We start from the raw sequence: 15750 nt of genomic DNA, 5'->3' as shown, positions 1-15750 counted from the left end.
GAACAGTATATGATGGTATATGGATGATACTCTTGTCTGTCTTAGAACTCCTTTGGTGCCTTCTCTGTTCAGTGTTTTATAAGCATGTAAAACTACACCTGGGTTATGGAAGACATAATTCTGAATAGCTTTTTAGAAGAAACAATATACCCATTTTCCTGGTGTTTCAGGTTTGACCATTAGCTTCATCTAGCCATCCTTAGCATGTCTGACAACAAACAGAAACACCAAATGTGGGAGTTTGGTTTTGCTTAGCCAAGTAACTTCTCTTACACCTGGCGGAGTGTGAATTCATGCAGCAAGGTTCTTAATGATAACTCTCAGTAGCTGACTGTGGAGAACCAAGCCTATGACAGCTCTTCAGCTAGTGCATTTTGAGTTTCTTTAGAACGTGTCAGCACAGCAGGCAGCTGTTATCATTTAGCTTTGGCCAATGACAATTTCAGTAGTTAAGAGGACATCTTAGGCAAAATGAAAAAAACAGAGTGCAGTGCTAAGAAAGAAGTTGTATCAGTCTCTTGAGATTTTTGGATACTGCCTCTGTTCTGGGGTTAAAACTGTCCTGAAGTACCAATATAGCATACAAAACTGTCACAATATATTATGAGAAAGTCAGGACTTTTCTGTTGTCAGTGAGAGCTGTTGGCTTTTTTTATTATAATTAGATAGCATTTCTGCATCATACACGAGGCTATAAATAATTGTTTATCATTCAGGATTGCAGTAAAGGAACCATTTCAAGGAGTGTGGAGTCACTGTACACTACAGTTTAATTGATATAAAGGTGTGTTTACTTAAAGGAAAATGCCTTCCCTGTTGTACACTGATGTTTTACTTATGAAATCTTCTTTAATAAGAATATTTTATTTACTGATGTTTTAATTAGGTGTGTCAGTCCAGTTTTCAGGCTCGTCTTGGCAACTATCACAGCTCAGTTGCTTCTGTATATGGTCCGTGACCTTAATGCAGTTAATGGAGTGAATTACTGCTTTCTGATGTTTTTGCCTGATTTCATAAAATGTGTTTTGCATTTGGATAATAATCTCCATAATGGCAAATGCTTTTAATTAGTTTCCTTCTTGTAAAATATCATTAACAACATTTTCTCTCAAAGACTGACATGATGCTTGTCCTAGAAAACCTTACGCTCTCAGCATTTATCTGTGTGGATGCCATATTCTGGCTGTGTCTGTCTGGTGTGCGGAAGCTTGGAATTTTTTTTACCCAGCAGTGTTTGTTGGAGCTTCCCTTTATGGGTAGAAGAGCCCAGTCCAGAATTCCTCTTACTGCTGCCCCAATCCTTCCCATCAGCAGCTCAGCTAGAAAATTTATTTATTTATTTATTTATTAATGGTAAGCAGAGGAATCATGAGTCTGGTTTAGAAAACTGGACAAAGGACTCTGACAGGAAGGGTTCTGGTTTATATATTCCTCCTAAAAACCTTTTGTTTGCAAAGCATGCTCTAAGCGTGGTCTGGCTATAGTTGCTACTTCAAATAGCTGCCACATCTTTTTTTATTCCACGTGATGTTATTCCTCACTGAACAGCATGATGCTTTTCTTTGTACATCTCCTGAACCCCTGTAGAGCAAACCTAGTCCTAGTGATGTGCAGTCTAATCCTGCTTTCACTGTAGGAGGAGAGAGGAACTGCTAGAGACCCACTGTAGATACGTATACGCAAACTTAGTTGTGTCTGTACAAGCTGGCCCTTGCTGCTGGGTGTTGTGTTAGTAATTCGTGGCTGTGGACACTGCTTTTTTGGTGTCAGTATCATCATCTTCTGGCAGCTCTTTGCTGCTGTATGCAGAGAAGACCACGTATATTGATGTTAACGAGCATGTGGTGGTGTCATTGCAAATGGTGGTTTACCTGCCTCCTGGCCACTCAGGCTGCCCTTACAGCCTCTGTGGGTACGTGCCTACACCACACGTGGGGTATTCTTCACAGTCTTTTTCCAGTGTGTCTGAAGGCTGAGAAAGCCAGAAGCTGACACACGTGTCTGCACACCCATATGTATGTGTATTTGTATGTTTGTGCACATGAGCATACATATATATGTATATATCTTTCCAGTTGTGTTGTAGTGGAAATGTGCTGCAATATTCAAAGTATTACTTCCGTGTGTATTAGGTATGCACAGTAGCAGAAGCATCATTATCTGATAGGGCTTTTTTGGCAGAATTCTGAGATTCTGATGGGCAGTGCTTTAGGGTCTTGCTGTTCATACAGTTCAAGAAATCTATATCTTGCCTCAAGATTAATAGCTATGACATCACTTTAATGTGAAGGTCATGCTGCCTAATATAGTATTCTTACCCTGTCAGTTTTAAAATATAGTTGCAAAGCACAGAAGCCCTCTTTTTATAACAGCCTGTGTTAACAGCCTCAAGTGCAGTCTTGTCAGTGTTGGAACTGGTTCAGTAGCTTTAAAATTCTTAAGTCAGGGGGATGCACATGCAATATTTTATTTGTTTGTTTTATGCTCAGCTGAGCTAGATGCAGAGCATGCACAGAAGGTTTTGGATATGGAGCACACCCAGCAGATGAAGCTAAAGGAACGTCAGAAGTTCTTCGAAGAAGCCTTCCAGCAGGACATGGAGCAATACCTTTCTACAGGATACTTGCAGATAACAGAGAGGCGAGGCAAGTTTTAAAATACCTTCTTTGTAACCCTCAAACTTACAACTGCAGAACATTGTTGAGGGGTCTGTACCAGCAGTGGTTTTAATACTACAGATGAAGCATTGCAGTATCTAAAATCTTCCTAAGTGGAACTGAAACTTCAGATAGATAAGCTCCTGAAACTGTGGGTTCCAAGGGAACTAGACACCTTAGAAAATCAGTCAGACTCTCTGCTCGTTGTCTGAGGAAATGCAAAGCACTGAAGTGTATCTGGAACAGCACTTCTCTCTGCAGCTGAAGAGTGTATCCATATCTATAAAGATATGGAAGGATGTGGCCACTTCTGTACACTGGAGTTCCAGAGCCTGGGATTGTCACCTGGCATTAGGTGCCTCAGCAGAATTTTGAAAGTGCAAACAAAAGATCCAATCTTGTATTTCAAAACAATTCCCAGGTGGTGGCTATTTCCATTGTCTATGTAACACACAGAGTATGTGATTAGGATGCAGGAGATCAGATAAAACTCTCTCCTTATGAGATGACTCAAGTCTGACATCTCCCAAAGCACAAGAATGGCATTGACTACAGACAGTTCTGTGTGGGAGGTATCCATCTGTTGGGCCAAAATTTAGGGATTGTAGGACCAAAAAGCAAGCCAGCAGTAGATTACATCACTCATGTAGCAGGGAATAAATGTAGAGGTTCTGTCCCTTCTCCGAGACCATTTTTGCTATCATTTGTAATGTCAGAGCAGGGAATACAATCCAAGGTTTCAGTTTCTCTGCTATGAATGTTTATCTAGAAGATACTCTAGAGTGGTTGCTAGGACAGCCACCTGAGAAGTGGGATATGTAATTTAAGTTCCTTAGGTGTAGAAAGGAATCAAGTTTGGGTCTCCTAATTTATTTATATGTATGTAGATATATATATATATATAGGCCTCTGAAGCTAAAATTGGGCATTATTACTGGCTAGTTAGTGCTGGATGCATGGCTCTCTTAGAAGGTTAGAACACAACTATCTGAACTTCAGCTTTGCAGGATAATGCAGAACCCATGTATATCAAATAACTGTTTTTTAGGGAAGATTTGATCCTGCAGCTATAGTGTATGGGGGGCATATCAATAATCAATTTATAAGATTTAATTTCTATTCACATATGAAGGTTTTTAATAGTGCCATTATTAAATTACATTAAATTAACCATTAAATTAATTAAATAAACCATTAAACTGCTTGTTGGGATAATTGATGTTATACATGTAGCAACTGAACCTAAATTTGAGTACCCCTGAACTTACTTGTTCTCTTTGTATGCTTTATTGTTCAAGGAAGAAGATGCTCCTCCAAGTATTTAATTCCCTTGTGAATTGTCAGTGTAATATTGACAATAATAAGTCATTTGCTTGAGTAATTAATAATGTGAAATCCCCATGCTGAGTGAAGACACTGGGCAGCAGTCTAGGTTTTGCAGACTACTCTAATTTATTAGACCAGTGATTGATTGAGGAGAAAGAACAGCTGCTCTCTGTTAACATTAATCTTTATTTCTGAATGTTCATGTCCCTTTGTGTATTGACATTTAGTGGTTGTGCATTTAAATGTGTTTTTCTCTAAAAAGCCTTCTAGTCAAGAGAGTTGGAGTGTTACAAAATGGAAAGTTTTGATCTTTGTCCCTAAGCCCCATCCTAGCATTTTTCTGACATTGCTGTTGCTATAAATATTGTTGCTAAAAACACTGTTTGACAAAACAGCAATGGATCACAACAAAGACTGCACAGAGCACTCTTGGATTGGGGCTGAGGTTGCTGCTGAGCAGCTCCTGTGGGTTGCTCCTTCCCTGTCCAGTTCCACCAGTTCCATTATTACTAATGCAGATGATTGTAGCAGTGACTGAGGCCTTTCTAGGTAAGAACACCACGGGGCTGACTGTCAGTTTGCTCACTGCACTGTTTTTACTGCAGAACCGATTGGCAGTATGTCTTCCATGGAGGTGAATGTGGACATGCTGGAACAGATGGACCTCATGGACATGTCTGACCAAGAGGCACTTGATGTCTTCTTAAACTCAGGAGGCGAAGACAATAACATGCTTTCTCCCATGCTGGGTATGATACTAATAATGAGCTGAAGCAATGAATCACTGAAATTGCTCTCATTTGTAATGGGTGATGTTATCTCACACACCATTATACTTCATGAGGATTGAGTGGTTTTCATTAGTGGTTTACAAAGCATTAACCCTTAGTTGTAATACAGAGTGTTTGCTGCAAAATAAGTTGGTATTTCTGGACTGTCTCTTTTTTAATCTGGTTGCTACAGCTTCATGTTGTATTCATTACAGTATGGATAGGTGATGTGTTACATCCTGCTTTTAAGTTGCATTTTTCTTGATGTAGAGTTTAGAGAGGACATTTTAACAACAAAGTTTGTAGTAGTTAAGTATTTAAGACTGCTTTCTTAGACTTTGTCCAGGATTTGGCTTTTTGAAGTTGTATAATGTTAGAACTTCAGTAGGAGATATTGAGAGATGTGGTTCAGCACAGCAGTTCATATGCATGAATCATAAGCATGTACTGGAAGCTTCTGAATAGTCATTCTGACACTGCAGCTCTTCCACGTAGCCTTCTTACTACTAGTAATGTTAAACTGGAATTAATTAATCTTAATCTGAAATTTTGTTTACGTGTTCTGATGAACGAGATTTAAATTTTGCAAATTGAAGCATGACAAGGGATCTACTTAAAGCAGGGGATTAGTAATGCGGCTTACTTTATCCACTAGGGAAGTGTGCTTTCTTAATTAAAAACTTGTTTTAGTACTAAAATACCTTTTCCCAAGAGTCAAAAAAAACTTTTTCTGGGGGTGATGGTGAAGCTCCTTTAAGTGTAGTTAGATTTCATTTGAAAATACAGGTTGAAATATTATTATAAAAGTACTTCCAGTGAAGAAGCAGTAGACCTTAAGTCCTCTCCTGTATTTTGGGATATAGCAAGAAAAATGTTAATATCCTGGGGTAGTTTTCTTCCTCTCTGTGCAAAGGTGATGATTACCTCCTGTGAACATGAGAAGCTCATGAAAAGTAGTCAGAGCACACTTGACTACTAAAGGTTTTAGTGTTTTACTGCAAAAACTAAATTCAGATGCCTGGTTTTGGGTAGGCATCCAGCTCGTGCATTATGACAGTTGATCACTGAGCAGGCCAGTAATGAGAGAGTCTAGGACTGCTTTCCTTCCCTTTGCTGGGTCTTTGGCAGATGTTGGACCAAGAAGCTTTGTGTCTTAGCAACAAATACGAGTAAGTGGATTATCTCTGTAAGGAAGTGTAGAAACTAGTAGATATGGTTGTTTTCTCCTAGAAATGTAAAAAAATCAGTGGCCTTTGAAATAACCGTATTAATTACTTTGTGCAAGTGTTACAGTGTGTATGTGTGGATATATATTTATATTCCATCTGCACATTCACTGCACTATAACGCACTGGTGCTGTGATGTTCTGGCACTGTAACCTTCCGTCAGAGGTGGGACAGGCTTGCAGCAAGACTTACCCCTCCCTCAGCAGTTACTGCCACAGCAGTGGAACAGTCCTGTGCATCTTACTGTTGTTCCAGAGGATTCATTTCCCTCTGAATTAGAAGGGATTTTTGTGCTGGCTCTAAGGGCTTTGCACCCTAGTATCAAGGCAAAATATGCAATAGTGTTTATTCTCAGAAAAACGAGATGGCTGAAAGGTAACTCATCATTTTGCTCTAGGTGGACAACTGGGTTGGTCAGGGAAAGATTTGTTTCACCCTTTTACTGACCACCACAGAGTACAGGCAAGTTATTTTCTTAACTGGTAAAAATGGCCGTCAGCTCAAGACATTACAATGTAATGTATAGCTCAGTTAATATCCTGACATCTCCATCCACTTGCTGAGCCACAGCTTGACGACTTCTGATCTTCTTTTTCCACCCATAAGGGCCCGACTCCAGCACCTACGTGAGTGAGATAAGTCTTCAGGTTCCAAGCCAGTCTGAGTTACGGCAGAAACTGTCTTCCCTGTCCTCGACCTGCACCGACTCTGCCAGCCAAGATGCAAGTGAAGGAGAGTCTCCAGTTGTTCAGTCTGATGAGGAGGAAGTTCAAGTGGACACTGCTCTTGCTGCTGTAGCTGAAAGAAAGGGCACGTCAGATGTTAGTGATGAAAGTGACTCTCAAACTATTTGAATCTTAAAACCATATCCTTTAAGAATGACTTCTGAATGAATGAACAAGTGAATGAAGAGCTTGCCTGTGTAACCATTTGCTAACCAAGCGTAACAGCCAGACCTTTTTATTTAGTAATACAGCCTTTTTACAAAATTGCCAGTCATGTGGAGGTTGGTTTTTAAAAAAAAATAATGCCTAAAGCACACACACTTTAACAGTAGTCTTGGGGCTCAGGGGAGCAGTAGAACTGTTGTATATACTATGTATAAGAGAATTAAAGGGGAAAGGTACAAGTTACTTTGACCGCTAACCTTTAAATGGCTGATTGGAAAGACTTAAGACTTGATGTGTAATACTGAACCCAAATTGTTCCTTGCATGTTTTCAGCTGCTGCGACTGAAGATTTAGGATCCAAACCAAAACGAAAAGTTATTTTCTACTCTTTACTACCTACTGTCTGCCTACTGCCTTTGTCTATTAATGCAGCAGTGTCTACTCTCACACTTCTTATTCAGGACCAACTTAGGTATCATAGGTGTTAAGGAGAAAAAAAAAAAAGACACTGAAGAGGAGAGATGCATATTGAAATGTTACACTCCTCATGGAGCAGATATCTTAGCACTGTATAAACTTACTCCTCTTTCGAGATAAAATAAAGTATTTCTATCCCAACCCTGTCTTTTACTTGATTACCCAAATAATTTATCCGTGACAGTAAACAGAGGAACAGGAACAGTAAGGAAAAAAAATGGTCATTTATACTGAGCACCAGTGTAATTTACATTTCCATGGTAACGTTTGACTACACTGATGCAATCCAGTGATTTAAGGGAGATAAACCTGAATTATATTATAAATGGTGTACATTTTATAAACCTTAGGAGCTATAGTCGTTGTCACCTTACTGCCATTTTTTTCTGCAGTAATTTTTCTCTCTAAACTTGAGGTCTGAACATGTCTAACACCTGTTTCTTGTCAAGTCTCACACTCTGTTTGCAGGGCTCTGCTCTCCTTTGAGAAGGCTCCTGGCTCCTGCTCTTCATGCACAGAGGGAAGGAATGTAATCAGAAACAGCGTAAGTAAAGTAAAAGGACAAGCTGTGATGTAGCTCCTTTCCAGAGGCCTGCCCTGGCAAATCTAATGGTTGGGAATAAGGCATCCCCTGCTGCTTGCCAGCTGGGAAGTGGCCAGTTCCCTGAAGGATTCACTTTATCTCCTGTTACCTGACAAAGTGTTTCCTGACCCCTTTCTGGGGAACATCCTTGCAGCTCCCTACCTACTACTAGATACTATTTAGCAAGGCATCTGTTGAGAAAGAAATTGTTCTTGAAGGAACTTACTTTACTCACTCGCTTTCCAGAAGACAGACAAATTGTCAAAAAAAGTTTTGTTTTTTTATTAAACCTCGTAGTACAAACCTGGAAAGTAAACAAAAAACTGGCAATAAACAACATGAAGTCTTTCCTTACAAGGAAAGAGAGCAGAGCAGCGCTAATAAATTAAATGTCAAACTGTAAGCCATAGTCAGAAGTTTACTGTCAAGAGGGAAAAGTACACAGCAAGGCCATAAAAACCAGACAACCACATTTGAAAACACTTGACTCTGTTTATGTTATTGTTAAATATTCCAAAACAGTTCAGTCTTCTGCAACAACAACCAACAAACTGTATTATAGGACTTTCCTGACAGTCACCACTGGCAAGCTCAGTGCAATATGGGTAGCTACGGTATTGTTGAATTCAATTACGAAACAAAACAGTTTGTGAAAACATTTTCCCTTTTTTATTCCACACATACTGTACACACAACCAGAAAAGGGCAACAGCTACTCCATTATTATTTTTTGTTGTTGTTCAGTGATGTAAGCAGCACTTATAAATGTTACAAGAAAAACCCTGTAAGCATCCAATCCAACCGATGAAGAAAGTGAAACGTAAGGCTTTTCTTCATCTTGTCTCTTTGCCATCCCTCCCCCCACCCCAAGAAAAGGCTCAAGTATTTAAAAAAATTTACAGGCATATGTACAAAAGGTGTGATTATTTTTTTTCTTTTTTTTTTTTTGTTACAACATGAAGAGAAAAAATAGACAAGATGAAAGCAAATGCATCTTCACATTCAAAAGAAATATGCAGACCTGCTAGTGGCTCTAAATGTGATCATATAATGAAACAAATTCAAAACAAAAAAATTAATGCTTGACTGTGTGAAAGGTGTGAAAAACAGCAGTGGAATGGAAATGGAATGTTAGAAAGATTGCACGTCTATGACAAAGAAGCACTTATGGCTTCAATCACTTTTTTTTCTTTTTTTTCTTTTTTTTCTTTTTTTTTTGTTTTAAAGGATGCTATTGAAGGGTTTTTTGATAAAGTAGCCAACAGCACCAAAAAATAACAGAATGGATTTCCTAATGAAATCAGGCACAGTTTTCCCCTCACATGACTCCTCAAGGCAGGCAGTCTTTTTTTCCTCCTTTTTTTTTTTTTTTTGTTTTTTTTTTCTTTTGTTTAAAGTTGGTTTTTTTTTATTATTATTTTTTTTCCCCCTCAAAACAGATGCATAGTGATGTGCTGGTAAAAGAGAACATACTCCAAATCTCCTCCTTTTGCCTACAGTTAGGAAACAAAGTCCATCTTCAGCTGCCATAACCTCCCAAAAAAAGTGTGTATTCTCCAATTTAAAAAATTACAAAACTCATCTTGCTGTGACAGAATAAAAGACAGCCAAAGTAAAGCAATTTCTTTCAAGTTTTTTGTCTCCTATCCCTTTCTCTCCAGAAAAATCTGCTCAACTGACTGGAGAACAAATTATAAAACACATCCAACTTGAACCTATTCAAAAAAAAATGGGTTAAAAGCCTTTTCTGTTTTGTTTGTTTGTTTTTTCACAGTTACCAAAAAAGGCTTTTTGTTTTTCTCAGCCATAGGGACAATACAAATTAATGTTTTATCAGCCCCTCGCCGGTTTCAAACAGCGAACGTACGGCAGTTTAAAAAAATCAGACTCCTATCTCTATCTAATTCTAAGTACAAAAAAAAAAAAAAAATTCAACAGTTTAATGCTAAAACAAAATTAGTTCTCTAAAACCAGAAGAAAATCTTCTTTAGAGCTAGTGCAAAGACAGCTTGTATTCTACAGCAAGTACTCCAAACTATGGTATAATAATTACAAAAAATATATATAAATTGACAAAATGAGAGTGTTGGCATCTTCAGGATTAACTTGAAGCACTTTTGGATGAACTGGAGGATGAAAGCCTAGATGATGGCACGTCAACTGTTGCTCTCTTACGAGGTCCTCTTTTTGGTGTAGGCTTGCTGATACAGTTCTCAATGCTGCCGTTTTTACCAGATACTTTTCCACAGATTTGATTGACTAGACTGATTATTTGTTCCTGTTCAGGAAACGAGAAAAACAGAACACAAATTAGCACCTGCTCTTTCTCCAGTCACCTCTGATGGACAGATCTAATGCTGCTGGTTTTGACTGAAAGCATGTAACTGGGGGTGGGAATGTATATGTTTGCAAACTATGCAGCAGCTTGGCTCTATGTACTAATTATTCACAAGCAGAAGTGTAGTAAAAAGTACTGTGTGGAAGTCCAAACCAAGGAGCCCTTGCTTCCCTCTCCCCCCCTTCAAAATGTAAAGAATAAAGAAGCTCAGCCACAAGGTTACTGCATTAGGGTCAGAAATGTTCTTCAGATACAATTTAAAACCCACTACTGCACAAAGATATAAATGCCATAAATTCAAATCCACAGTAACATTGCTTATAATTTACTGTTTACGAAAGATGTCTTTCAAATTTAAGATGATTCCGCTTTTTCCTTGTGACAGTGTTGTCACTGGCTGTGGGATGCTGCTTTCATTTAATGCACTATGATCAGCAGGAGACGGGAGTCCTCAGCAAATCAGTGTCATGGCTACAATGCCACTCCTAATTCCATTACATTCAGGGCATTGAGGAAGTTTCAGGGATGTGGGGGAAGATTTTTCTGAACTGCCTGTGCCTGCCTAGTAAGAACAGTTAGAAGTTACCTGTGCAAAGTTGAAACAGCCTCTTAATTCAGGTGACCTTACAGTTAAATCGATTTAACAAGTGGCATTTAACATGCAGGTTACCTCTCTCCCCATTCACAGCCCTTAAAAAAATGTCTGTGATAATAACCAAGCATGCAGTTAGGATCTTTCAGAAATGTAAAAACTTTGTGATTGTTTCTTACATTTGAAAGAAAAAAAATCATCCAGTATTTAAGTCTCCTTTTTTTTGCCTTTCCCAACTCAGCCTAAAATACCTACTCTGTAAATACAAAACCTAGCAAAATTAATTATTTTTTGTGACCCTCCTGGAAGCATTGGCTTTGAAAAACCACCACAGGTTGAACAGATCTGTGAAAACACAGGAAGTAAGGGACTGAATAATCTCAAGAATAAGAGAAGTGCATTAAAATTTCTGAATAACTTCCCAAAACTCTTCTGTGTTTATCACATGACAAGGGCAGCTTCACTGTTGCCTGGTCTTCTTAGGCTGTACTTGTTTCTATCTACAGCACCTGAGACCAGAGCTGAGTCTACAACTGCAAATGAACAAAGCTGCCAAGGGCATGATCTGCCTCAGACTCACTCTGACCTTTTGGGGACTTTTCCCCCCATATCCCTGTGCATACATCAGAAATTGCTGAGGAGCCTGTGGCAAAAAGCTGCTTGTACCAGCACTGAGCTCCAAGAGCTGATTTTGTAACTTCTCCCCCTGCTTCATTATCCAGTGCTCGAGCTAACAGTAAAGTGCTTCCCACTCTCTGTTGCCCACCCTTCCCCACACACCAGGGCTGCCCACAAATGGGGTAACCAGGCAGGTGAAGAGGCATCACTGAACTGGACTGCAGTGTCACACTAGCCCAGCACCTGAGCACAGTCTGAAATCACCAGCTTAAGATCTGTGATTATTCATTGTCACACTGGGCCGCTCGGCTATTACTAGACCTCTCTACAAATACTCTTGCCAGTTTGCCTTAAAGGAGGTTTAGGCTGGACTTTCATGCTGGAGTTCAGCATGAACTTTCTACCAGCATCCCAAAGCATTTCATGGTTTCTCTGTTCTGTAATGTGCATTAACACACTTTATACTCCAGGTTTCATCTTGGTAATCACGTTTCCCCATTTCTTTTAGTTAATTCATAATAAAACATCTTCTTCCCATGCTAAAAAACAAACCACCCAACAGTAAAGCACAGTCTACTGAGGTCTTGGTAGGCCGAAGGCAGAGCCAAGTTTGGTCCCAAGTTTTCAGCATGAAAGCTCACCAGCATCACAAAGCTACATGGTACAGACCTCATCGTAACGGTACATCATTTTCAGTCCCCGACAAGACTTCTGTTTCTCCACGTGCCGCAGGGCACACTCCAGGCAGAAGACAACATTTTCATTCTCCTGTACCACCTATAAAAATTCAGAGGCAGGAGGGGGAGAGAATTCCAATGAGCTCCAAATTGTAGCCATGTCCCACACACAATATTTCATACTGCAATGTGTGAATTATTAAAGCTGTATCTTACCTCAAGTTAGTGGGAGGAAGCATAAACAACAAGCATTACACATCGTGAAATGATTCAGGATGTGTAAGAAGAAGAAAGTACATTTCCCTTTTTAAGTGCTAATGTTGGCAAATACATACAATGTAATAAAAAAAGAACCCCACCAATAGCAATGAAGGCCAAATCCAAATAATGATCTATGCATAAAGTTTTACTGGTATCTTAATATGTAGCCTAAAGATTTAGTGACAGCAGCTGTTTCCCATTCCTTTAAATACTGTCTTGAATAAGGATGAAATCAGAAGCTTAGCCACAGGATTCTTCAGCTACTGTCTCATTCAGCTGAGCATTTGCTCAGCTGGCTGCCTGCCAAGCCTATGCATTCCACTTGGAATTTGACAACCAAGTTGACTTTTTGTCCCTTATTACTGCTAAGAATGGCAAGGAAAAAGAAAAAAAAATTCCTTCCATCAATTAGACTGACTCCAGAGCAGACGGACCAGAATTAAGAGGGTTTTTTGGTTGGCTGCTTTTAAAACAAACTCACTTTAAAGTTACTTAAAAGTAGTTCTGATTAACCACATCTTAGCTGCTCAGTGGTCTGAACATCTGTATATGCTCAGAATATTCTAGGGTATGAGGGAAACAGCTACAGCTTGTTTTTACCTTGTATTTCCATCAGAAACCTAAGATTTGTTACCCAAAAAATACCCGAAAGATGATAGAAAAAAGACTGAATGTGGAGTCACAGACACTGTTTTATGTCTATTTAAATGTCTATCTTGGAATTAAGTGGTATATAAGGTTGTGGGAGGAGCTTTTGTTATCTTTAATGACATTGCTGTTTTTCTAGGTGTTCTGCGGTACAGCTAAAAACCTGAGTGTGTCGCCACACTGGTTAGCACACCTTCAAAAGCCAGTAGGCAATTACTTGTAAGAAGAGAGAAAGTTACGGGCCTGACTTCTGTTTTTGAATAGGCAGTTGGCAAACAGCAGGATAGCTTGCCAGGACACACCTACCCTGCGACTTGGCTTGCAGGGAACAGTGGCAGCACAGGCTGCAGGGGCATGTCTGAGATTCAGGGCACGTGTGTATTCCAGTTGCTCACTCATCCTAAGAGCAGTTGTGCCATGATCAACTGCTACCAGCAACATGCAGGTATCTGTGTTCCCCCTCCTAGTGCAAGGCAGCCGTGCCTGTGGGCTTCTGAAAGCAGAGGAGTGACTAGTCTATCCCTTCCTTACAGGGGATGGAAGGTAGCTGACTCTTAACTTGCCTTCTGTCACCACTGGTCAAGGCGATAAATGTTCTCACACAAACTAAATCAACATCTCTTTGTCCTACATGGCGTGCATGAGATGACTCTCCAGTCATGTGCTGTGTCTCAAGTGCTTGCAGCACATTAGAACAGGGGGACAGTATCCCAGTGGTGGCAAAGGGTTTCACTCACCATGGAAAGATAGCACAGGTGCTGACAAATCTGACATCTCCTCTCTGACGTTTCTAACTGCAACCACTTTCGAGGCTTTTTCTTTCCATCCACCCCGGTGCTGCTGCTGTCGTGGCTGCCGTAGCGCGCTGAAGAGTGGAGACCCGCCTCGTAAAGCTGCCGCCGCTGCCTCAGCTCCGTGTCCCTGTGGATGGTTCATGCAATTAGACACTGGCATCACCTCACAGCACAACAAAGCCATGTACAGTCACACTCTTTTACCGCCTTTGTCACTGAAACCTTAGCTCCACAGAGCAAAGCCCTGAGTCTTGTTGCAAGTTGGTGCCGTTCCCTACAGGTGGTGAGAGACAGCCAGCACCACAGACACGCTGCCTAATTGCAAAAGCTATCTCCAGATTATAACAGCGACCACTGTATCAAGCCAGTGGTTCTCAAACTGCTCCGCAGAGAACTGGGGACTGCTGAGTACTTCCTGGAGGTTGATGGTTGCTCAGGGTCATGTGGAGAGTCGTGAGATGTGGCTAACATGACTGTCATTCCTGAAGTTGCCAAAAGCCACCTTGAGGAGGAGGAGGAGGAGCTGATCCTGTCAGGAGTAACATAGCCACCTTCATCAGGAGGCAGAGATGAACCAAGGACCTGCTGCCGTGAGGTGCTTCAGGCAGGAAAGGGGGAGCAGGGCAAGTGATTGTACCAAAAGACGAAGATCTTGCTGTACACCCAGAGGAAGAAGAAGGAGATGTCAATAAAGAGTAAAGACGAAGCCCTCCAGCTGCCCTTTACCCATGGCATCTGCAAGGTGGACAATACTTCCTATGCTGAAGTATACAGCATTAGGAGAGCAGGTCAGGTTGGAGCCACGTGGAAGACAGTGTGGAGTGAGCAGATGGAAGGGGAGAATAAAAAAGCTTGCCACCAGACACAGCTGGGTGTGAGAGCCATGGCAAGCAAACGGTATGGGCAAACTGAGCAACCAAGGCAGATCAGGAGAGGAGGCAGCAGAAGACACAGAACAAATAAGCAAAACAAAACCAAAGGGGGAAAAAAAAAACCACCAAAACCACTATGGTACAGCATTACACTTTGTTGGTTTTTTTTCAGGTTTGGTTACTTGGGATTTTGTTTTACATAAGCAGCCACAGGAAGGACTGGTATCCTCCAGAGAATTCCAACCTAAGCATAAGAACAAGTTTGAGAACCACTCTGATAGAGGTCGATGTGATGGTCTAACAGCAAGCACCAACATTTCTGTTTCACCTTTCACACTTGCAGACTTTTCCTCTTCAAGGGGGAAAAAAAAAAGTGCACTTGAAGTGATTATTCCCACAGGGGAATCAGCTGCAGGTAAAGCAGTCAGCACACCTCTTTGTATTTCTTTCTGAATACTAAAACAACACATGGGCTGTTTTCCCCTTCAATATGTCACTGGCAATTTTCCAAATGAACATGCTAGTTAGTTAAATACAGTTTGTAGATTCCATTCATCAAAACTGTCTTGACATCTCGAGTACCAGTTGTCACAAACTTGAAAGATAGGTAGCAACTACATGGTAGGGAACAAAAGAGAAGAACATTACACAGGAAGCCAGGCAACATTATATTTTCTTTTTTTACCTATCTTTTACCTGTCTTACCTAAACATGTTTCCCTTAATACTGGAGAGAAAAAAAGAGTATGAATTATTGTTCCTTTAAACATTCAAGGTCTAATGCAAGATGCGTTAGCACCCCATGCTTTAGCTGCTGACTTACTCAGTCGTTTAAAACAAGACGACTTTCTGTAAACAAAGTACCTTCTACAACTGTAATGCACAGTCTTGATGCTGAAGACAAGGGTTCCTGGTGCACAACCCATTACAGGCATGGATTGATAGCAGCTACTGATGCCAAGAGGTTGAAAAACTGAGGAAAGGTGGTTAACCACTTGGCCCCATGTAGCTCACCTAATTC

At 40.4% G+C, this 15750-nt stretch overlaps 2 protein-coding genes across 4 annotated transcripts in view; one reads left to right on the top strand and one right to left on the bottom strand.

Moving 5' to 3' along the window:
- DTNBP1 (dystrobrevin binding protein 1) overlaps window positions 1-7488 on the top strand; it is a 70642-nt gene extending 63154 nt beyond the window's left edge. The window contains exons 8-10 of the mRNA XM_051609210.1: window positions 2490-2645; window positions 4589-4732; window positions 6587-7488. Coding sequence (XP_051465170.1) covers window positions 2490-2645; window positions 4589-4732; window positions 6587-6834 — 548 coding nt within the window. The 3' untranslated portion in view covers window positions 6835-7488. The remainder of the gene's footprint in view (window positions 1-2489; window positions 2646-4588; window positions 4733-6586) is intronic.
- A 700-nt stretch (window positions 7489-8188) lies between these two features.
- The window catches only part of JARID2 (jumonji and AT-rich interaction domain containing 2), a 224376-nt gene continuing 216814 nt past the window's right edge, over window positions 8189-15750 (bottom strand). The window contains exons 16-18 of one of the 3 annotated variants that reach the window (XM_051609207.1): window positions 13802-13985; window positions 12148-12255; window positions 8189-10208 (exon numbers count right to left, since the gene is read on the bottom strand). In XM_051609207.1, the coding sequence (XP_051465167.1) occupies window positions 10032-10208; window positions 12148-12255; window positions 13802-13985 (469 nt within the window). In that variant the 3' untranslated portion in view covers window positions 8189-10031. Of the gene's footprint in view, window positions 10209-12147; window positions 12256-13801; window positions 13986-14524; window positions 15345-15750 lie in introns of those variants that run through there. The other 2 variants (XR_007888493.1, XM_051609208.1) reach the window with 2 other exon arrangements.

This window comes from Apus apus, chromosome 2, assembly GCF_020740795.1.
Source record: "Apus apus isolate bApuApu2 chromosome 2, bApuApu2.pri.cur, whole genome shotgun sequence".
Taxonomy (NCBI): Eukaryota; Metazoa; Chordata; class Aves; order Apodiformes; family Apodidae; genus Apus; species Apus apus.
This window is presented reverse-complemented; position numbering and strand designations above follow the sequence as displayed.